General features: G+C 35.4%; 1 protein-coding gene across 2 annotated transcripts in view; it reads right to left on the bottom strand.

The window, feature by feature from the left end:
- Positions 1-24,192, bottom strand: part of FAP (fibroblast activation protein alpha) — a 39,160-nt gene that overhangs the window by 3,364 nt on the left and 11,604 nt on the right. For both annotated transcript variants that reach the window (XM_064718551.1, XM_064718550.1), the window contains exons 10-25: positions 23,142-23,245; positions 22,671-22,806; positions 19,790-19,834; positions 17,984-18,088; positions 17,828-17,898; positions 17,174-17,227; positions 16,718-16,842; positions 15,474-15,521; positions 12,701-12,799; positions 11,914-11,983; positions 10,527-10,721; positions 8,103-8,157; positions 5,599-5,698; positions 2,558-2,622; positions 529-601; positions 198-271 (exon numbers count right to left, since the gene is read on the bottom strand). In XM_064718551.1, the coding sequence (XP_064574621.1) occupies positions 198-271; positions 529-601; positions 2,558-2,622; positions 5,599-5,698; positions 8,103-8,157; positions 10,527-10,721; positions 11,914-11,983; positions 12,701-12,799; positions 15,474-15,521; positions 16,718-16,842; positions 17,174-17,227; positions 17,828-17,898; positions 17,984-18,088; positions 19,790-19,834; positions 22,671-22,806; positions 23,142-23,245 (1,419 nt within the window). The remainder of the gene's footprint in view (positions 1-197; positions 272-528; positions 602-2,557; positions 2,623-5,598; positions 5,699-8,102; positions 8,158-10,526; positions 10,722-11,913; positions 11,984-12,700; positions 12,800-15,473; positions 15,522-16,717; positions 16,843-17,173; positions 17,228-17,827; positions 17,899-17,983; positions 18,089-19,789; positions 19,835-22,670; positions 22,807-23,141; positions 23,246-24,192) is intronic.

Here is a 24,192-nt window from a genome sequence, read left to right as displayed (position 1 = left end):
AAAAAAAAAGAGCAGAAAAATCATTTGGGGAAGAAATTGAGAAGTTGTTTATGAAGGATAACAAATGCACTAGCAATTGCCAAATTTTGAAGCATGTTCAGTTGAACAGGGTAGTTAAAAACACTGCCAAATGTCAGATAAGCTTATTGATAAAGTTATGAACCACTTTTCAAAATGAAAAATAGTCTAATATTTACCATTGCCTGGAAATCCACCTGTGCATTAACCAGAGCTTTTGCAATTTGTGCTGAGTTCTGAAAATGTACATTATCTAAAAAGAAAAAAAAAAGAGATTGTCTGTTGAAACGTGTTAATACCACAAAGCATAAAGTTATAGTGCATTTAGCTGTGTCCACTAATTATCAAGTGATACAGTTGACATTACTAAGAACGAGTAAGCATCTTATGATAGGTCATATGGAAATCTACCAAAGATCTAAGTCCTGACCCAATCAAAGATAGATGCTTAATGTTTTTCAAACAAAGTGATTCTGGCTCTGTGTTTGTTCTGCCATTTGCAAACCTCACCATCTGCTGTTCCATGGATGAGAAGATACTCTACATTTTGGAAATTCTTTGCTCTTGCCATCACTGTTGAATTCTGTTGAGAGGAAAAAAGAACAGTTCAGCAACTTTAATTTAAACCACTTATTGATAGTGCTGAAAGGCTTTCATTACCTAGTAGAAAAACAATCAAACGGTTGAACTGACATGACAGCAGTGACTTCATATCAATCTGAGAACAGAAACCATGTACAAGGCTGTATATGTGTATATATATAGATATATACATATCAGTCTCTACAGCGGGATCTGAATGATCTGGATCAATGACCCAAAGCCAGTTGTCTCAGGTTCAACAAGGCAAAGTGCCATGTCCTGCTCTTGGGTCACAACTACCACTATGCAGCTCTGGGGGCCATGTGGAAGGGTGGCTGGAAAGATCTCTGGCAGAAAAGGACCTGTGGGTATTGGTTGAAAACAGCTGAACATAAGCCAATGCATCCCCAGGTGGCCAAGAAGGCCAGAGCCATCCTCACCTGTACCAAAAGTAGTGTGGCTAGCAGGACCAGAGAAGTGATCATCCCCCTTACTGGACACTGGTGAGGGCGCACCCCAAATCCTGTGCTAAGTTTTGGGCCCAAGACAGACACTGAGGTGCTGGAGTGTATCCTGAGAAGGGCAATGGAGCTGGGGAGGGTCTGAAGAGTGATTCTTCTGAGGAATGGCTGAGGGTGTTCAGCCTGGAGAAAAGAAGGGTCAGGAGGGACCTTAACATTTTCTATGACTCCCTGAAGGTATTTTTTAGCCAGGTGGGGGTTGGCCTCTTGTCCCAGGCAACAGTCAACCAGACAAGAGGAAATGACCTCAAATTATGCCAGAGGAGGTTTAGACTGGATATAAGGAAAAAATTCTTCATGGAAAGGGTTGTCAGGCATTGGAACAAGCTGCTCAGGGCAGTGGTTCAGTCACCATCTAGGAAGGTATTTTAAAGATGTGTAGATGTGGCACTTGGGGACATGGTTTTGTGGTGCACTTTGCAGTGTAAGGTTAATGGCTGGACCTGATGATCTCAGAAGTCTTTTCAAAATAAATTATTCTGTGCATCTGTGATCTGTGACTTTGGCTTCAGGACAGGAATACCTATAAATAAACACTGTTTTTTTCTTACATCATTTGCACGTGTTCTGAAAAGCACCAGCAGAAGAAAAAATATTAATCTGCACCATATTGACGATATCTGTCCATAGAAGGTGCCTGTGCAAGCTTGGCTTGCAGCAGGTAGCTTTCTGTGCTGTCACAAACGTCTCTACACTATCAGAAACAGATTTGATATTTAGTGTCTTTTCTATGGGCCAATTCAGACAAAGAACAGCACTAGTCATGTCATTCCCAGAATGCTCTAATTCCTGGCGACCCAGACAGCTCCACCAGGGCTGTTTGGTATTGAGTGTTTCTGTTCTTCGAGTTGGGATGGAAATACGTACCAGAACACGATCCAAATCTTTAACAGAAGTGTTTCCACTAAGTTCTTGGATGTTAACTCAGGCCTCTCTGTATCCAGGGCTGGTGTGTGCTGCTAGAGGAAACTAGACTTCCTATCAATGTGAAAAAACAATGGCAACCTGTTCTAGGTAGGGGAAGCTGCTCTGATCATTTAGTACGCTTATGATCTTATTATCAGAGAATTAAATTTGGATGAAGCAGTTTGCATATCTCAGCTAACAGTACCAAGCAAAACCTTACTAACATCAACATTTTAATCCCTCTCACGTCAGATCTTTTCTAGGGTAATGGTTAGCACTGGCAGAACAGTATGATTTGTCCAAGTAAGAAAATAAGGACTTCTGTTTAGCTTTTTCAGGATTTATAAATTAAAAACCTACAATTAAAACCTACAATTAATTATGGAGATAAGAATTTCATGGCAGTAGCTTTGCTACAAAAGGACTGTACCATGAGAGCTGGTGGGCCACTTTCTTTCATCACAGTTCCACTTACTCATAGAAGTGTTATTCAAATTTAAGGCAGAACGGCACAGAAACGGAATTCTCACCTTATAGTGCTCAAGATTATCGGACTTTATAGGAAGACCCATAAATCGTTCTGTGTAGATTGATGCTGAAATTAAAGAAGAAAAAAGCTACAGGTAAAGAAAGTGCAGATATTTTGTGGCTTCAGTGACACATAGGAAATTAAATGATGTTTAACTGTGTCTGTTCTTGGCTTCCTCATAACACATAAAATTTTCACATATTTTAAAAGTCAGCTATGAAGGCCAATTATTATTTACTGTTCTCCAAACCATCTTTGCAGAAATAGTGGTTTTATACTCATCTAGGTTTTGGGGATAAAGGCAGTTAATTTATATGACTTTATGCTGTTGGTTTGAACTCCAGAATGCAGCTGAATAAGGCAATGAGCCAATATGGGTGCATGGTGGAAAGATGACACAGACTAATTATGACACCTTAAAAAGAGGAGCTGAGGATTTGTATGTGTATTTACAGTAAATATGGATATGCATGTTGCCATTTTCCTATTGAATGCATATATGCAGCAACTAGAGAGAGCAGGAAAAGATGCAGGCATGAATGAAAAGGTGGCCCATTGCTTTCCACGTCTCTGTTCAATTTCTTTTTCTAACTGCAATAAAGAGTGGTAACAGATTTGACAAAATAAATGTGAATAACTGAACAGTATCCATCACCAAGAAATCAGTGGAAACATCTCTCTTTGAGCTGCCTTGATATTTGTACTTTAACTAGGAGCTGTTATGAAAATTTATGGAAAACTGACACAGCAGCTGCTACTACCAGAAGATTACTTTCTTTATGACCTTGCCTTGAAGGAGGAACTGACACATATTGAGCAGTCAAGCTGCAGAATTACAAGGACTTTATTTATTTAAGGAAGTCAGAGCCTTCTGACAAAGAAGAGTTGTCATCTTTTCCTCTCAAAAGACAGGTGATGGCCATTGTAATCATTAAGGAATTGGGATTGTCTATCTTGTTCAGTTTGATACACTGTATCAGAAAAACTTTGCTAAAAAATAGAAATGAGAATCCTCCCAGGAAAAGAAAATGAATCAATATACTCATGTTCCCATAGTTTATTATGTATCATTTACATGTGCTACCTCTGAGAGCTAAAGACATGTACTATGTCTCCCACATCAGCCAAGCAAGGCTTCTGAAGAGAATTTGTAATATAAGTACCAAAAAAATTAAAGTAGCCTATCTTTTATCAAAATCCTTTATCATTCCATGAAAACAGAAAATGTGCAATATCTGTTGTCAACACAGTGTCAAACAACCATATTGGGTTTAAGTTTTCAATAAAATAGACTCTTTCTGAATGGCTGGCATTTCTACAGTATTCTGAGCCAATTTTTCCACCCTCTTCTACCAGTATAGCTACAACAAGTCCACAAAGGTCAGCAGAATTGCATTATAATGACTAAGTGGAAGATTCAGCTTGTCAATTATTGAGGAAGGAAAAGCAGATGAATTTAAATAAATTTTAATAAAACAGTCACAGATATAATGCTTTTAACTATACATTGTCCCTGAATGGAATCTTCCTTTCCATCTTATAACTGTTCAGCTCTGACTCAAAATAGAGGAGGGTGGGACAGCTTCTGATGAAAGATTATGGCCCAGAATCTCTTCTGTGCATCTAAAAGAGGGTTGGACAGAATTTAGAAGCTCTAGGGGCCAGTACATCCTGTGACATACTGATACTGCTTGGAGCCTCAAGGAGGTAACATCCTGCAGTTTTACCCCTAACACAGTTCACCCTAATGCTAACTTGATGTGTTTGCCAAAACTTATGACTCATGACTTCCTTTTGTGTCCTTCCTTCCTTAGTGGAGGTACATTTGCCTGTTTGGATTTTACAGTGTGTTTTCAGCAAGATCCTTTAATTGCCATCTGAAAATTCAGCTGATGTAGAGATTGCAATGGTGCAGGTCTAATCTGCTTAAACTTAAAAACGTTGTTTGAATTTTGATACTGGGACAAATTTTTATAACACGTCTTTTATTAAGGGACTTCTGCGAAAGCAGTGCTTTATGCCTGCATTCTAGAAATAATTTTGTGATCATGAGTAAAAATGCCTTAAAAAAATCTTGATGCCAGCGAAAACACGAAGACTATGCTTCCTGTGTCATACAAATATTTTCCCCTTTGTTTGCAAAACACCATAAATACAAGGAATGTCTGTGCTAGCAGTCAGGGAAGGAATCTTTCCCATTTAACCAAAAATTTTTCTCATAACCAAGACTTTTCAGAAAACGACCATATGCTAAGTAAATGTGTTCAAAGTGCTACATTTTACTCATTGAAAATATTCATGCCATGATTTTTTTTTACACTAAGGTTCCTTAACACCATGCCAAAAGCTTAACAGGTCGGCAAGTATGAGTATGTGCCTGCTTTATTCACACAGGAAGGCCTTGGGAATATACACCCAGTGTTGTTTCCTCTCAACAGTTTGGAGCCTAATTCCATAAATATAAATAAGAATATGTGTTGTACATATTGTACAACAATACAGGCATGGCTGAGAAACATTTAGAGGGAAAAGTATTAAATTAAAAAATATTATATTGAACACAATAGTCTTTCACTTTTTCCACAGCTTTTTGGAAACAACTTTGCAGGCATCAGAAATACTGATTTCTGACACAGGTCATCTGTGGTTTCAGAAGTTGAAATGTACTATGATTCTGTTGCTGGCAGATAAATCAGTTCATCTGTTTCCGAATTCAGTGATAACGCTTTAATAGGACTTTAAGGCAGATCACTCCTTAATAGCAGTTTATTGAGAGGGCTTTATGCACTTACTGTTTTAGAAGTGCATATGGAATTATCCAGACATACCTTCTTTGTGACAAAATCAGTTCCAAACTGCCAGTTGCACTCAGTTATTTTCAGCAAGAAAAACATTAAACTTAAGGTCTTAAAAGTTTTAAATCTAGGTAATTTGAATGTCTTTATGTTTCAAATTGCCAGTCTCCTGCAATGATTTAATTTAAGAAGTCATTAAATGCTACATCTTGCTTTCCAAGTCAGTATTTATGACAAGTTTCCATACCGTAATATTCCCAGCTGGAAACAGGAGCCACAGCCATTCCACATTTAAATACTCCACTGCCAGATCCAAGTGCCAAAGAAGTTACATAGCCACCATAGGACTAGGAGGAAATCACAGACGGTTTAAAATTACTGGTGAAGTATCATTCTGTTTTCTGAATCAAACTCATATAAACTAATTCCAAATGAACTAATTTTGCTTTGCATGCATGGAGGACAAAATAACAAAAGGTTGAGGGTGTTTTGAAATTAATTTATTGATATCAAATGGATCTGATGTCATTTCTTGTGAGACAGATTAGACAAATTAATAAAATAATTTCTCTTTTTTTGCTGCTTCTTCAATGTTTATCACAAGTGGTTTTCATTACCACTTATAGTCACAGAGAAATTGAATTTTGTAGCGTCCTTCACAGTAATCTAATGCAGCCTATAGCTCAAAACAGGGCTAACTTCAGACAGAAATGACACTGATTGCAGTCTCATCCATAGTGCACATCCTCTCCACTCCATCTGCTTTAACAGTGATCAATTTTGTCATATTTTTTTTCCCTAAAACCAAACAGAAACTTTCCTTCTGGTGGCTTGTTTTCATTGCCTCTAATCCTTTCAAGGTGCACCTCCAAGAAAAGTTAGAGGTTTTTTTCCCTCCCTTAACAAACTACCTAGGTTTTGCTAAAGATCAGCGTGCTGAACTGACCCAGTCATCAGTACTAATATACTCATTACTTCAGGATGGAGCAATTCCTCCCTATGGCTGCCTGCCACTGTCCCTGGTATTTTCTGGCCTGATTCTTCAAACTGGGACCCAGAAAGGAAGAATAAGTTCCCGGCCATAAGAAGGATAAAGCAGTAAGTAAACCTGGATATAAGAATAGATCTGGGAAACTGAATGGGGCTAGTTGCTGAGACAGAAAAATAATGTAAATAAAAAGCCTTTGGTTTGGCTCTCCACAGGATGTGGAACTGAGGCTGGAAAAACTCATATAAGGTCTTTGCAAAATAATGGGTTTCTGTTTACTTTGGAATGGAGGAAGGGATAAAAATATGGTGTGTCACGAAAAATTCTGAAGATTACTTTAGTAGTATATGAAAAACTAAGGGAAATAAGCAGAATTTTTTTTTTTTTTTTGTACAGAAGTTAACTCAGTCCATCCTCTTGATTTTCCAGCTTGAAATGATAGTAAGGGATATAGTGGTAGAAACACTACTTAGTAGAATTTTTCCAACTCATCTGATTTGCTCATTTGATCTTTCAAAAAATCAGTCCACAAGGCTAAAAAGTAAGGGATTAGGATTGGGCAGATGTTGGGAATTTATATATGTTCAGTGTAACAGGCTGAGAGAGTTCACAACCCAAATTACTTCAATAGTTATTTAAGAGCTTTTGCCATTTTGAAGAGTTTCTTGAGTCTGAAAGCACGAGTTCATGCACACTCACCAATCTGCAGCCTACAAATAAGGAAACAGCTTTCAACTCCTTTTAAAGCTTACAGACTAGGAAATGGTATAATAAATTGGAAATAAATTGGGAAAAAAGGTTGATAGGTTTGGCAGTAGTGCCTTTATTTTAATATTATATCCCCTACTGGAATACAATGCGTCCAACCTCTTAGTTGGTTCTGGAAACACTGTGGTGAAAGAAAATATGATGTGACTTAAAAAAGAAAATATTTTCTTGAGACCCTAAATTACCTAATGTCACTTTAGAATTATTCACTTCTAAGCATCTGTGTCATTCAATTTCACCATATGATACCCATTTTATTCTGGTGTTACAGTAGTAACTCTACCAAAGTACCTTAAATATTGGTTTGGTAGAAGCTTCATAGAAAGATTTTTAGCAACTCTGCTCATGTGCTGTCTAAGATGAGGCAATGTATCTGGCTATTAAAGGTGCTGGGAGAATTACAAAGAGAAATACATGATAAAAGCAAACATGAAAAATAGACTGGCTAATAATTTGGAATGACTCCCATACTGCCCAATTTTTCCATGTCTTGGTGAAGCTGTCAATGTTGTAAAGCCCTCAGATCCAGATTCCTCCCAGATGACCATTGTAAAGCCAGCCAAGTATACAGTGAGTCAGGATGATGCAGGGGTCACATTTTCTGATGAGAGATAGTCATACGACTTTTCTCACTATGTTAAATTCAGATCAGAAAGGACAATACTTGAATTTTGGCAGTAAGTCCCTAAGTTAAAACTAAAGCCAAATAAAATGTCTTCATTTGGCTTGACTTCCAGTCCAAACAATGTATTAGACATGAGCTTTTCAAAATTCCCTCTTCAGCTGCCAAAGATTCATTTTTGGGGACTCGAACTGTTGCAATTGCATGTATATAAGTACCAGCAGGAACCACCCCTTTGGCAATACCATCATACATTTGCAGAAGAAATTTTATATATACTTAAGACAGAACCAGGAATAATAATAATAATAATAGTAAAAAAATTATACTGCAAGATTATTTAAAGATAGATCTAAAAACTCCAAATACTTACCCAGCCCCATATTGCTATTCGTTTCTCATCAATAAAGCCCATTTCTATAAATTTTCTGTGGAAAATAAAATCACAGAAATAAATGCATTATTACAAAAAATTGCTAGTACAATAACAAATTAGCAAAAAATAGTTTTTCTTGCACTTTTTTTTCCACACATGCCACCAATTTGAGCAAACTGACAATCAACATAGCATGTCTGATTTCTATGAAGAATCAACTATTCAATCAATAGGGGTTGAAAGGGAAGATTTCAGGAAGAATTTTTCCTGAAAGAAAATACTGAAATCAATACTTTCATAATAATAATTTTTATTCCACTGGATGAGGATAATTTTCTTTGCTTTAATGCCAGTAGTGCAGGATTACCATTAACATTCAGACTTTATCGTGCAAGATACACAACATACTGATGTCACAGTGAGTTAATACCTTCATTTCTTAACAGGAACAGTATTGACTTCTGAGGAGATTAGGGATTCCCTGCAGAAATAAGTGGTTTTTTTTATGGGCCTGAAAACTAAAAAGCTCTTATGGCTACTTTAATAAAAAATAATAATGAAGGAATCATCTACTAATGCTCCGAGTAGGTAATAAGTTTGAAATGTATAAAAGATGCAAAACTTCTTATGCTCTCAAGAGTCAAACAGGTCAAAGAGAACCATAAATATTATGTATCCTACAAATACCCTGAATCAGAATGTGGAGACTGTATTTCTAAGGAAATATTAGCAGCGGCAAAGAAAAGAGGATGAGGCAAAAGGATTGAGAGTGACAGATAAACACAGTAGGTTCGATACACATCAGAAACACAGTAGACTTATTTACCAGGACAAGGGCAAGTGATTGACAACACCCAAAACGTGGGATACTATCTGGGTGGGACAGAGTTAGAAAAGCCAAAAAATCATTTAATTTTGTTATATTATTGTGCAATCCCTGGGGCTCCACCTACAGTAAAAGCACCTCCAAGAACTTCCCACTAGAGTATAGAGGCTCTCTAAAAGTCATGCATCTTAATCCATGTGTTAGATCAGGAAGATGGAACGCACCACATTTAACTGAATAAAAATTTAGTCTAGGTGCTGACAGAAAACTGGGAAGTGTGAAGTCTGAGGTCATTTTTTGATGGCCTGTCTCAGCAGATTTTGCAACTGCAGAATCAGTTTAGGTTCCCTCTGATATTCTATGTCTGAGTAATGATTCAGAATAATATAGAAACATTCTTCTTATATTTTGAAGTATACCACTCCTCCTAAAATTTTCAAGATAGAAAATAAAAAAATAGAATAATAGAAAAACTTGACATGATATACTGTTCTGTTTCATTTACCACTGAAAAGGATAATGGTGCATTTATACTTATAACATTGAGGAAGAAATGAATTATCATAAAGCAGAAAGAGGAAGGAACAGATATCCTTCCCACACACACTTGTAAGTACAGGCAGCGCTCTCAAACAAGCAGAGAAAGCTGTGAAAACCTGGGTTGCTACATCCAATTTTCAGCTAAGATACTCGAGTATCTTCGTGGAGTCTGGAGGAAATAGGGTATTTACTGTTGCACCTGGAAATCTATCCATCCATCCATCTATCCATCCATCTATCTCTAATATCGCTGAAATCTATCCAATCTATCTCTGATGGACCAAATTCCATACCAAAGGCTAGGCCAAATTCCTGCCTTGCAGTCATCTCTGTGGGGTTCAAACTAACCCTTCAAATGCTCACTTTAGCAGTGCTAATGCATCTGTAAAATTAACAAGGCAATCTCTCTTTGCAATACTCATCTTTCACTTTCTCCCAAAAATCTCTGCATAGGGAATCAGTTTCCCCTGGAATACTTTCAAGTGTTTTCACGCAAAGGAGCAGCTGTTGGGGAACACTTATCAAGGGACGTCAGGTACTTTCTGTGCTTAACTATCCTACAACAGCACAGAATACAAGTTTGTGACTAATTGAGCTGCAGAACATTTGTGTCAGTTTCAGTTTCGCTTCAGAATTCTCATTTGACCTTCAGCTAATCAGTGAGGTAAATCCCTATGGATCTCTGGCTAATCTCTATGGCCACCGAGACAAGCTTGCCCTACAGGAAATAACTTCAGAAAAATGGATAATTGGCTTAACTTTCACCACTGACAATTGTATTTCTTTAGGCTTAGGAGTGAAGCCTCTGATGATTCTCTCATGCAATGCAAGTGGTGAGGTCCAAATGTGGACTGAGTGGTATAAGGACTTAATATACCAGACAAAACCTCACTGACATCAAGCAAACACTAATATTTTATTTTTACAAGTGTTTTTGGTTTATATCCTGGAGACCTCCAGTCTTCAGAAGAAAGGCTGAGAATTCAATATTTCTTTCACCATACTACTTCTTGGTATGCAAATACAACAGCTATACAGGGAGATAATCTACTTACTTAACTGCTGAGATTTGGTCCTCAACTTCATAGACTCCAAGTCTTCGATATACTGCATGCAAAATCTTGTCACCTTGATAAGCTGTCCCTCTGCCATCCACCAGAGCAACAATAATTCCCTCTTTGCTTGCAAGATAGGTTATCCAGCTAATGCTAAAGGTTGCCTTTACATTCTGAGTGCAAGGTCCTCCATACCTGAGGGTGAAAATTCACACGTTTTCAAATCACAAATTTATAAATGGTTATTGGACACTGGACAATAGCTATTGGCACTGACAACATTTCCTCCACATGTATTTTGCTACATGGTTCAGAGAGCTCAGTAGACAAACAGTTCTATTACTATTTTCAAGTAGTTATGAGATTTTGCTATCTAACATCCATTTTAATCATTTAGGTCTTATTCGTAAGGGAAATACTTAGTTTCAGCTCAGACTAAATGGTGCAGTTTCAGCTGCTTGTCCTAAGGGGAATCCTTGGAAAAGCCATCCCTGAAAGATTCAATTCGTTGCTCTCTCCAAATTCCTTAGGAGTAACATCCTTTTTTGGTGCTTTTCTGCTTTTTTGCATTTGATTTCCACATGCAGTCAGTAATGCCAAAAAAAGAGCAAGATTAAGAAGTACAGCTCCTTACACTTTTTGGCTATCCCCAGACCTTATTTGTTTCAGTAGGGAATATCATGTGCTGTTGAAAGGGAGGGTAGAACACACCCCACATAGCTGAGCAAATGGAGACACTCCTCATGAGAATGGCCTAATGCAAATTACACATTTGATCTCAAGGACAGGACTTTTCTACTCTAAACTTCAAACATACTTAGCATTCTCGGACATTCGGATCATCACTGGTTATAAAATAAAAAATGATGTAATTGTTTATTACACCCACTCAGCTCTCCTTTCTCCATATTTTTTCTTTTTTCACCACTGCAATTTTTATTGCTTTTCTGCCTGCAATAAATTATGTCAAGTGCTCTTAACAAGCAAGTCCACACAGCTTAGTTTTCTTTTCATCTTAAAAAATTAAGCAGGCTCTTGTATTTTTTCACTAGCAAAGCTGAAATCAATACTACTTCAGACTACCTCCTGATAAACAGAAGAAGCAACAGAGCTAAGATCTACAAGGAATAACCCACATGATTTTAGCCTTTCTCCTTCTCTGAGAAAGTAATCCTTACCATGCTAAGATTAACATTAAAATCCTCATCGATCTCCCTTGGGATGAATTTCTATTCCAGAAATACATTGAAAAAAACACAAAAAATGAAACAGAACTAAGTAATCTCGCTTTTACTTTATAAAATGCTGCAAATGTCCCAGGTTTGTTAAATTAGAAAAAGTATTTTTTCTAATGAAACAAGATTCAAAGAAAGGAAGAGTTACATACACCTGAATAAGCAGAGGGTACTTCTTGGATCTATCAAACTGTGGAGGTAGAAGCATTTTGTACCACAAAGCTAGAAAAGACAAATTAAAATTAGATTCTTAATGGTTGAAATGATTCCTCTAGGCACAATCCAGAGTCTGGGGTAACAGTATATGAACATGAATCAGCACACAGTAGACAACGCACAAACTGTGAATCACAGAACTGATGCAATTAACTGTTTATATTGAGCTGTTGAAGAACAGCTTTGAAGAAACCCACACTTTAATTTAGCTATGCTAAATTACTACTTCACAAAAAAGTCTAGGTTCTCAGTTTTTCCAGGTGCCTAGAAAGGTATAACCATTTTAAGATTATCAGATATTAGTTTTTGAAACTTTATACTGATTTATTACCATGGGATACTGTTGGTAAGTCACTACTGAAAAGAATAGTGCAAGCAAGTCAATATAATGCATAACACATGAACAGCATCTTACATTTCCCATTTTATTACCACCATATTATATTGTTTTTTACATGATATTGAAACTCTTTACCAGTAGTATTAAAGATTTTTTAAAAACGTGCGCTGTGAAACAAATGTATTTTAACTACTATTTTACTGAGAGATAACCTGAGGCATAGACAAACCAGCTGTTATTGAACAGGGCAGAACCAGGCCTCTTCCCGCTCCGACAGGCCAACAACCTTGTTCTACAGAAAGACAATATTTACTATAATAAAATTCAGGCAACATATTAAAATGGTAAGAATAAAAAGTACAATAAAGACGTGTAATTCTTACTTATACCATCCACTTCAAGCTTATTAATTTCTTCTTTTGGCAGTCTGACATCTTGCAAAGCAGACTGCAATTCCCAATTGTCTTCCAATACTTTGAGCTCTAAGTAAAAGAAATGCCTGAATTATTAACTGATTTATTGTTAATTTCTCTTCAGTAATTAAGATTCTTTTACTTTGTGTTATTAGAACAGAAAGGAAATCTGTGAATTTTACAAGCAGAGTAATGAAATCCACTCAGACACTTCTAATTGGGCTTGATCACATAGCTAAATGAAAGAAAAGCACTGGCATTGCAGTGCACAAATACTCGTTAGATTTTTATAGGATGTACATTTTGCAATGCAAATCATTTCACATGTTGCCTCTGAGTGTTAGAGTCCCGCATGTTAAGAGGAAACAGCTTTCTCCTGCAGATCCCTCATCCCAGTTTTGTAAAATGGGGGAGCTAGAAATGCAAAATTCATAGCTCTGTGCAAAACACAGTCCTGTGTCTCCGGTATCTCCTCTCTTGCCCACCAGACTAACATCAGTTTAACCTCCGAGACCCTTGGGCAGTGTGGTCAAGCACATGGTCCTCAGGGAGCATCTTGGTTCTGGGTAATGCAGGAAATTCAATTTCTCAAGGGGTTATGGCAAAGCTTCACTTAACCACTGTACATTCCTACACAAATACACCAGACTTACTATCTCACTGTCCTTATTACTGCTCACTTGGTAAACATTTTTTTCCTTTTTACTTGCTTTAGACCAAATTCAGTTACATAATTTAAAAATTACTGTTTAAAATTTAATTAACTTACAGGACAGATTGCAGAACTGTATATTATTAATAATTTGGTTCTTGTTTTTTTATGTGTTTTCCCGTGAATACTGTGGGATGAAGAATATTGAAAACATAAGGGAAATCTGTGACTTTTACCTTCACTTTCAGAATGAAAGAACCTTTTAAAATGGCAGGAGATTTTTCTTTTTTCCTTTACCTTTCCCTTCCACTTGTTTCTGGAAATGTTCAAAAAAGTACGAGAAGTATTCTTCTCTCAACATATATTGAGCTAGGTAGTGCTTAGGACATGCCAGAAATATAATACTGAAATTCGTTCTTTCAAAGTACTCTTGACAAGTTTTGCAGATTCAAGTGGGTTTTTTTATGGCTGAAAGATCATCCTGCTTTTGGATGCTCATGCAAACTCAGCTGAACCCTTTTCCAGCCTTCCCCTCAAAACTCCTGAAACTTTCCCATTACCACAACTGAATTGTAGGCATCGTGGAAGGAACTTCCAAACTGATCTATGTCAGTTTAACTGTCTCCTACTAAAATTCATGGGTGATATAGTTTCAAAATGCTGCCAACTGCAATGAAAATGGATTTACTAAAAATAGTTTTGCACCACAGAAGAGATTATGAAAGCAAGGAACTGAAGGAAAATTAATTCTAAAAACGTAATGAAGAATTTAAAGAGAAGCCTGAATTTGTTTTTGTTCCTGAGAATAACATCACAGAAGAGAGAGGCATGATGAAACCTCCATCCTTCAACCTCCAGTGGTGAAAATCCATTACAAGAAACTGTTCTCTGCTGCAGAGAGTTTAAGAAACACATAACTGCAGTTGGGCACTTTGTTGTATTTCAAGCAATGCATAGTTTGATAAGATAGTAGGGGCCCTTTACATAAAAGGTAACTGAATCAGAAAAAACAGAGAGGTATAAAAATGGATTAAATTAAAAAAAAACAACAAACATGCATGCATTGTATTTAAACCTTTAAATCTATTTAAACCTTCTGCAAAAGAAATACCAGCACACAGTGTTTCTATACTATAAGTGCAATTCATATGTTAACCTATCTTTTCCATTTGCAAAAATTTTTAAGTGGTTATAAAATAAGATTTTCCAACTGCTACTGGAGTCTAAATAATATGATGTTGCAATTCACTGACTTCTACATGAATCACCACAGATTAAGTTAGTTTAACAATATTGTAGCATTTGTCTTCCTTATGTTTTTGCGTGTCTTTTGGTCTGACAACACAGTTAACAGTGGGTTATCCACGCTGGCTGAACTGAGAAAGAGAGGATTCACTGCAGAACAATTTATATTTTCATAGTTAGAAAGTTCCTGCTTGGCTTGGTTGCAAACAGTCTTCACTAACAGGCTACTTAAAGAATAAGAGCTCTGAATATTTCTTGCTGAAGATCACACTTTGTATCAATAATTACACCTTGTCTGAAGCAGTTATTTGAACTGATCATCTGAAAGAGCTTCTGCTCTTCTCTGACATCTCTACTGTTGGCTGAAGAAGTCATTGATCCAAATTCTAATTAGTACAGCACAACAGGTCAAAGTGTAAACTAAATAGTACGCTATTGTCTTTTGTTTAAGGTAGTGTTGCCTTGTGAAAAAGAAAGTCTTGTGTTCATCCAAACGTGAAAAGGAATATTCTGGAAATCACAATAATGCTTTCTACAAAGTTTCACTCAAAATTTGGTAGACAAACTGTTGCCCATGTTACTTTTATCTATATTGTGTAAACAGGAAAAACAGCAGGATGCTATGAAAGTGCTGGACGGAGGAATTGAGATAAATGCATCAGTGCGTTCATTCCCAGTTGGGTTTTACTCATGAACATATCTAGAAAGACACTAGTTATTTTAATACCAAACAAGATGAAAGGTTTCTTGATCACAATCCTAAATATTGTACTAGAAGACCTTTATCTGTAAAGGAGGTAAAGGAGTAAACCAATTGCTCAGGAATAGGCATGACACTTGCAGTACCTCTATCACCACGGTTCTCAAAAAGAGTAGAAATGGGAATCCCAGGACCTGTTGAAAGAATGATAAAAAGTCACTTTACAGTTTGAAGCTGGAATTTGGTGATGCAGTGTGTGTTACATTAACATTGATAACTGACAGGAGTTAAAAAGCTCAAAGCTGATGCAAAAATCTGAATCTTCTCTGCTGTATAAGTCACTATCCCTGCTACAATACATAAGGTTCTGTGTGTACAAAGACTTGGCATTGCTCAGCAAACGTAATAGAAGCAACTTTAAATCTACTAACGCTTCCTCCCTAGAGATGGAGTGACATCTAGTTAATACCTGAGATGTGATTACATAAGGTGAACGCAAAACTACCAATGTGAAACATTCTTCTGAGAACATGTCGCATTGGATTTGTGAAGGTGAGTGCCTTTCACATGGTGATGACCTTACTGACTATTTTGTGCAAGAATGATTGAAAGGTGTTGTTATTTGCTACATTTGGTTCTCTCCTCCACAAAAGTTCTAAGGAACTTTTCAGCTGATCAGTCGGTGCAGAATCACAAGAATAGTAAACTTTATAAGAAGTACACAAAAGGAAAACCTTGGATCCTTTTCCTCTTTTTTTTAGATTGCGATGTCACTGTTTTTTGAGTACAGCAGTGGATGAAACCTCAGATCACTGAAATCACCTAATTTATTACAAAAGAGCTAAGACTTCCTTTAATACTTGTGTCTTGCAAGTGGATTCAATGATCACATATTTTGAACTGAATTTTTCTCAGATCATTTATTAAAAATGTCCTCAGGTGCTAAACAGCCAACATTTATGGCTGACACAGGTCTTTATTTTAACTGGGAAACAAAGTAAAGTAGTTTCTCACAGCTAACTTTGATCACATAAACTGGGAAACAGTATATGTTTCTAAATCCTGCTCTGGCTGATGTGAGAAAAAACATGGCTTTCATGAGCTGGATTAAAATCTGTTTTGTGACATGAAGGACATTCACAAATTCATTTTAAATTCTCAAAATCTCAAGCTTTTTTTTTTAAAAAGTAAAAAAAACCCCTGAATGTATCTGTATTTACTGAAACATCACAACATTTTTGAACATGGGAAGTCTCTTTCTGGAAATCTTTTCTGGTTATTGTGAAATTTCTGAGTCATACAAAAATCATTTGGGATAAGCAGCATAAACTACAGTGCTGATAAATTCAAAAGAACACTGATTATATGTTTAGTCCCATGCCATACATACCATAACAGATCAAAGCATAATACTTTGAATGTTCACTGAATCTTGCTGTATAATACTGACATCTCTCTTTCCTTAAATTGCAGGTAATGCATTGTTTTCTCATAGGTTTACTTCCAATGCTGATTCTAAGAGAAAAATCAAACAAAGCAATCATTATTTTGCTAAAATTAACTTTATATTTGTCTGTTTCATATTCTTGGATGCAGGCCCTGTACTTTCAGAACAATTAATTTAAAAATAAATGCTTTGGTTTTTTTATCAATTTTCCCCCAAGCATATATTTAAATGTTAGATGGCATTTCTCTCCATTGTCAGATAATATCTGAGGTTAAGTTTTAGTTAAAATAGCTTGTGAAATTACACATTAAACATCTTGAAATGAAATAGTTTTATTGACAAGTCCAGAGACATCTTCTATTAACCTACTATTACTAAGATAATGTTGATAAAACTTACTTGTAAATATTCCTTCTTCCAGGATAGCCTTCAAATTCATTGCTTGAATAAAAACTGCAAATTCATTTACATGTTAATAAATAATCCATAAAGTGATGACCTATGAATCAGCATCAAGATGAAAAGCTGTCTTGGAAGTTAATTAAGACTTTTTGAGATTTCTGCATGCAATGGAAGAATAGTTAAACTTATACACCTTTCATCTTAATAAATTTTTGCTTAGACTATGATTAAGTGACACATAAGCCATATAAATAGGACTTCTATCTTCATTCTCATGAGCTAATCTCTCCAATTATCTAAGCTGCCTCTATCTATACAGTAAGCTGATTGAGAGATCATAAAAAGACAAGTAACTGCAAGTTGTGTGAGGGTTAGCCACATGATTAAGTTAAGTGTTTTTAAATAAGCCTCTCTAAGATGGGTGATGTAAATAAATAGCAAAATTGAGGGCCATTTGCAAAGAATCCTTCATAAGTAAATAATTTTTACAAACCTATGCAGTACCTTAGCATACAAATTTGTTGTGGATGCATTCAGATAAAAAACTAATTACACCTAATTATAATCTGACAAGTTAAAAAATGGTGTTCAAATTATTAAGTGTTGCTTTTACTGACAACACTCCCAACCTTTTTACTCCATGACACTTACATTGCATCATTTGTTACTCTGAAAATGTATATTGCCTCCCATTCTCCACTTGTAACTTGGATTGCATTCTCCTGTGTAGGGAGACATTTAAGTTACTGAATATTGTAGAATTCCTTCAGGACAGTAGATCAATGTAGAACACTTGGCTTGACTTACCACAGAGCCATTGATGTAATGGATATGCTTATAACCATTTTTGTCACTAAAAATTTTGTAGTATGAACTGCTGTCTGATGTAAAATACGGTGCAGAAACAAAGAACTGAAACAATGGAAGAAAAACAGTAGATGAGACATAAGACTGTCCAAACTGTTCAGCAGATTATACCTCACATTACTAAAAGTAACAAGACCATTTAATCAGTTCAAACAGGACAAATTACTTTGCACAGGTTTGTACCTGTGATATTCAATCTTCCCGTGATCACATGTTACAATTAATTTCATTTAGTATTTCTTAAACCTATAATATAGATACCTCAAGAACACCACAAATATGAACTCTTCACTTGCAAGTGGAATAATTTGTATATTCTCAATTACCTTTCTTTAGTTATTTAAAAACAGGAAGAAATTATTTTTAACAAGTAACTTTCTGAATAATGCTGATGTTCATGAAAGGTGCCAGACTGAGGATCCTGTGAACCTCAGTTTGTCTGCTTCACTGAGCAAGCACAGCATCAAAGAAATGGATATCTGAAGTTTCCCATACTATTCCACTAATTTTAAAGAACAGATTATTCCAGATAAGATCTTTCAACTTTTACTTCCTTTCAAAGAATCACATCTTTACTAAAATTGTCAGTCAAGGTTGAATTACTGCAACTCTAAGTTTTATTTTCAAAACATAAAGATATGAAGATATAGGAATGACTTGCAACATTCCTGACTGAGTATACCTTTTGAATAATATTAACTCAAGCTCAACTAGGACTTGTGACCACAAGTTAAATTCCCCTGGAGACTGTATCTGTGATTCCCAACACTTGAAAGCCTATAAAGGCAAAATCTGGGATTTATGCATGTGTGCAAATTCTTTATCTCTAATAAAAACCTGTCATTAGAACCTCAAGTGAAGTGTCCAAAAAAAAAAAAAAAAAGGACCAAGTAAAATAACTAATTCTTGTAAATATATGATCTTCTCATTAAAACATCTCTTAAGGGACAGCACACTGAAAATTGAATCTCATTGTTAAATCCACTACAGGACATTTAGGCAGTGTGAGGTTCACACATTTAATTCTGTTAACTTCCCCTGCCTGAAAGTAAATATAAGCAACACTACATATTCACTGTTGGAATACAGTCTGTATGACTGTAAATACTGATCTCATGATCTTACAATTTCCTTGCAGGTTTGTTTTTACTGCAAGTTGCTGAAGGTATATGGTTGTCCAGGGTTACTGGGCAGAGAAAATATCTTTTGCTAAGAGGTAACTCCAAAGAAGTATCACCTGCCATTCTAAGGAGCATATCTTACCTTGAAGGTTCCCCCTTAGCTGAAGATGTGCAGCACCTGGCACTAAAACTGTTCTGAGTGGACACCTTTATTCTTAAGATTCTAGATAGCCCATTTTATCCCTTGCTCTAATGCCACCAGAGGAATTTTACATCTATTCTTAGGCTCCAGAATGCTTCTAAGGATTACACTGCACTGTAAATCTACCTCTTTTCATTAATTTCCTCCCTTCATTAAATTCTGTCTCAACCAACTTTCCTGTCTAGTCAGTTGGTCAGGACAGAAATAGGTTTTTAAATTTAGAAAGCAGATAGCCAGATACTTCGTCTAGCACAGCATTAAAAGCTTCAGTCCTACAGTGCAACAAGTCTGAGCAGTAGTGCTGTATGTCTCAGAAGGCTGCTTCATGTTTCAAAACACTGATGGCAAGATGCAGGAAGCTGTAGCTTGTAGCTGAATTCAGCTTGTTGCTGAATTAAAATAGAGTACAAGAAGAAAACCTACTCCGCCCGCCCATCCTGTTTGACTCTCTTCAATGTGCTGTTGATTCTGAAAAACAAAAGCAACATTACACTCTTTAAGAAGATTGAGTTTAAGGAGATTGAAAAACTTCAAATAAATCAGTAGCTGCCTGTAAAAGGGAATTTTAGAATATTTGCTATGAAGGTTCAGGCAGTTGGAGGCTGTCTAACTAAATAATTTTGCTGTATTAAGGTCATTATGTTAATTAAACTATTGTTTTTAACAGCTGACATCAGACCTAAACAAAATTTAAAGCAATTATGCAACTTTTTCACTGAAAACAAGAATGAACAACTACTTAATCTCATTAATTTTTTGGCAAAAATCCAAGTAAAATAGTATCAGGAATATTAATACTAAAATTTGGTTTAGATTTTCAGCTTGTTTGTATTTTCTTTGATTTCAGAGTTGAGATGTTGATTTAGAGCAGTGGTGATGTGACTATTAGGCATTCTGAGACTATGAATATAAATTTAGAACATCTTAACTCCTTGTTCTTAGAGCTGATTTGGAAACAGACTTATACCGAGCATGAATGATGCAGCTATAAGTGCTTTTATATTTGTACTTATGTTTTGCTTGTAAAGTTTCTAGGGATATATTTAAAAAATCTGCATTCAATCAATGTATTTCTTTTTTTATCTTGCAAACTTTTCTTTATACTCTTCATTCAATATAGCATTTCTTCACAGTTTGAAACAAATTTAACAAATTTGTTTTTTAAGGAATATGATTCGTATTTCTTACCCTCAACATAACTTCACTACTATTTAAAATCTCCCTTCTAATTTGTTCCCCACAAAGTAACTTGAGGAAAAGTTGCAGGTCCTTGCCCCTTAGAAGACTAGCACTTTGCAAGGGCTCCACTGAGCTACTAACTGAAAAGATAGATTTTATTTCTTTTTAAGGTGATAAAAATGGGATGTATTGTTTTATATCTGCATCCTTACATTATTTTGCTTTCTTTGAACTAAAACTCAGATCTTGATGACATAGTACATTAGGGATATACTTAAATTCTCTCATTTGAGTAGCCCCTATTTCACAAAGACATGCCTACCTTTTACTCATATGAATAGTTCCACTGCTCATATTGGTTTCTGTGGTCTAGTCACATGAGAAAGATTTGAACATGTGAACATTTCTGATGAATCCATATTTTGGGAACATCTTGTAGATTATATTTTGTTATTATTTTCAGATACATAAAACATGTACAAGTTTATTGTACATTAGAGACTCAATGCAATCTGAATTCAACAAGAGAACTATTTTTGCCAAAGGAAATGTTCAGAGATATACTTTCTGATGGCAAATAGAGCTAATGCAGCAGTCCCATCTGTTCACACTCCTTCGATTGGCCATTTGTGCAAACTTTAATGTGATAAAAGCATTGTATCACTGTTTAAATATAGAATTATAGAAACGTCAGTAGTGACTCCATAAATAAGGTTTCATGGAGAAATGCAATTAAACAAGGATCATGAACAAAGTCCTGAAAGATGTTAATTGGTCTGGTCTGGTCTGGTTCCAGCAAAGCAATTAAGCACATGCTTAATTTTAAACACATAAACAGATCTACTGAAGTAAATAAAACCGGCTATGTGCTAAAAGTTAAGCTTGTGTTAAAGTACTTCACTGGATTGTGGTAGAATCCGAGAAACCTTATATGTTCTTTCTTTCCATTAAAATATGCAATTATTTAAATACAGTTTACTTGCAGGCAAGGTAGAGATTCAGTATTAATGAACCTATAAAATGGAACAATTACTTAGGAAATATAGCAAATGCTGCATGGAACATGGCTTTTTCCCTACTAAATTATAGTATTTCTCTGTGGACTGCTACTTCAATGACAATGTTTTTGAAGTAACAGGACCTTAAATTTTCTTTAAATTTGCAACAGTTTTCATGTTAAAGAGGAGTAAAAATTATTTTCAACTTGAAAAGACTGTGTCAATAAACTCTGAATTTATAATTTATTCAGAATGCTTTAATAAATAATCTTGCCTTTTATTTCCAATTAATTCAAGGTTTCATCTAATGTTAGCCTTAATAGGTGTTCTGTACCACGAACCCTAAGAACAAGACAAGCCAAAAGCACCAATACCAAAAGACAACAAATGAGATCTCTGTACTAGAGTTACTGAAATTCAGGGTTGTCTTTCCTTCAGGATCTATATGAATTTATCTGTGTGTACACTTCTTAGGCTTTACAAATCTCTGTTCTGTTCAGCAGAGCACAGTCTTCCTTCCAACTGACTAAATCACAGAATGACATATTGAAACCAAATGTAGTTACTGCTGCAATTAGCCTGAAGTTTTCTTTTTCAGATCTGATCGTGTTTCTGAAAACTTGCCTACTGTCTAGAACTGTATGGTTTGATAAAACAGAAGAATTTCTTCTTCCAGAAAACTTGCCTTACAATTAATGTGTATGTTCTTTCAAATAATCTAACATTAATCTAAAAGAACATGGTTTAGTGAGACTTAGTATGGAATTTCAACACAGCATAATAAGATTTTCTTTAAAAAAAAACCAGATCCTATATGGCTTTACTTTTGAAGATGCTAACACAAGAAGGAAATAAAAAACATTACTGAAAGCCTCTCAACAGCATTTTAGGTGGTTGTTTTTGTTTTGGTTGTTACTTAAGTTTCACAAAGAAAAAATGCGGTGCTTTTATTTCCTGGAGTAATTAGTATTTTTCACCCCTCTTCCAGCAATTAAAATATTAAAAAATGTATCACTACAGTAAAATATTTTAGTGATAAAACACAGAAAAATATAATTATGGCAGGGATTAAAAAATGCTAATATCAGATTAGTAAAATTCTAGATTTATATTTCCAACTTCATTACCTCTGGACAGTCCCAAGTATTTGAATGCTCTTTGAAGTCACAAATAGCTAAGACTGAAAAATTCTGTATTCTCTTCAGCCACTGCACACAGACTCGAGTATCTGTTACCCAAGTAAGCCAAGTAAAATAGTGATCACTAAAATATAAAAAAAAATTAAAAGGGAGAAATGGCAGTTATTAAACAACAGGAGTATAGAAGCATTGCTACAGATTGCATTCCCCACATTTCTCTCTGAAAAACAACAGCAAAGCTTTCACTGTTTTAGGGCACTTTTTTATCCTCTGTAACAATGTATCATATGGACAGCCAAAAGAAAAATGCAGTATTTCTAGTTAGCTTCTGATCCTTCCAGGGGTTTAATATGGCAGTACACTGATAGATAAAGTACAACTCAGAGGTTCAAGCATTTAAAACAAATAGACAAAACCTTTTTTTTTAACCAAGAAAATATGTATTTCAGGGCACACTACCTGGATGCTATGATTGCAGGAACTGGCACCTCCTTAGGACCAAATGCTTCAGAGTTAATAGTGTCTACAATAAAGACTTTAACAGTAGGATTTTTAGCTCCAGCCTTCAAAGAAAATGTTTTAGGTTATTAAAACCAGGATCTGAATAATTCAAATTGAGGAAAATCAAAACACTTTTTACAGGAAAGTAGACAGGTAATAAAATATTAATTCAGTTATATATAAGAGCAAATAGTTATATATAAGAGCAAATAGTCTTATAAGATCTAAGAGTGACGCTGCAGCAGTAGTACATGCTTAGTTTTCCATCATTTATATTTCTATATATAAAGAAGAAAACCTTTTAAACATTTGATTTTAGTGCCTTTCTCTACAGGAATGTGCTTGGTGGTAACAATTGTTCTGTTTGCAGTGGGGGGTCTTTGCAGCACACATTACACTGACTTCAGCATAAAACTCCACTTTATTCACATGATTGCAAGGGCTGTTTGACATCCCAACTGGGAAATGGTTGCTTAAACTGATTTCATGGTTGCTTCTTCACTGCATACATTATCAGTTTTTTAATTCTTCTCCATGTGTGGCCTAAATCATCCAGTTTTACTTTAGAACTGTGACCCAGCTGACAGGTGAGCAAATTCTTTAAATACATTAGCATGATCCCTTGCAATCATGTGAACATGATAAGAGTCAGGAGAGCTCTCTAATGCATGCTGAAGAAATGCCAACCCCAAACCTTGTTGCCTTAGATCTCACACTTGAAAGCAATTAAAATCCAAAGCCCCTTCAGATCAAAAAGCACTATGAAGTGTGCAAATAAAGTGAAGCCTTTATTTTAAAAATATATATAGAAAACACCTTAGTCTCATAATTTATTTACTATAATGAAAAATAACAACTGCATTGTTTACACATGAATAAGTAAACTGAATTAAAAAAAATTAAGTACTTTTGCACATGCTTTTTACCTACATGAGTAATAACATTTATTTCACTGATATTATATTTAAAATATATAAAACATAGAATATATTTTAATATTATATTTAAA

The sequence above is a fragment of the Zonotrichia leucophrys genome, chromosome 7 (assembly GCF_028769735.1).
Source record: "Zonotrichia leucophrys gambelii isolate GWCS_2022_RI chromosome 7, RI_Zleu_2.0, whole genome shotgun sequence".
NCBI classification, from domain to species: Eukaryota; Metazoa; Chordata; class Aves; order Passeriformes; family Passerellidae; genus Zonotrichia; species Zonotrichia leucophrys.
This window is presented reverse-complemented; position numbering and strand designations above follow the sequence as displayed.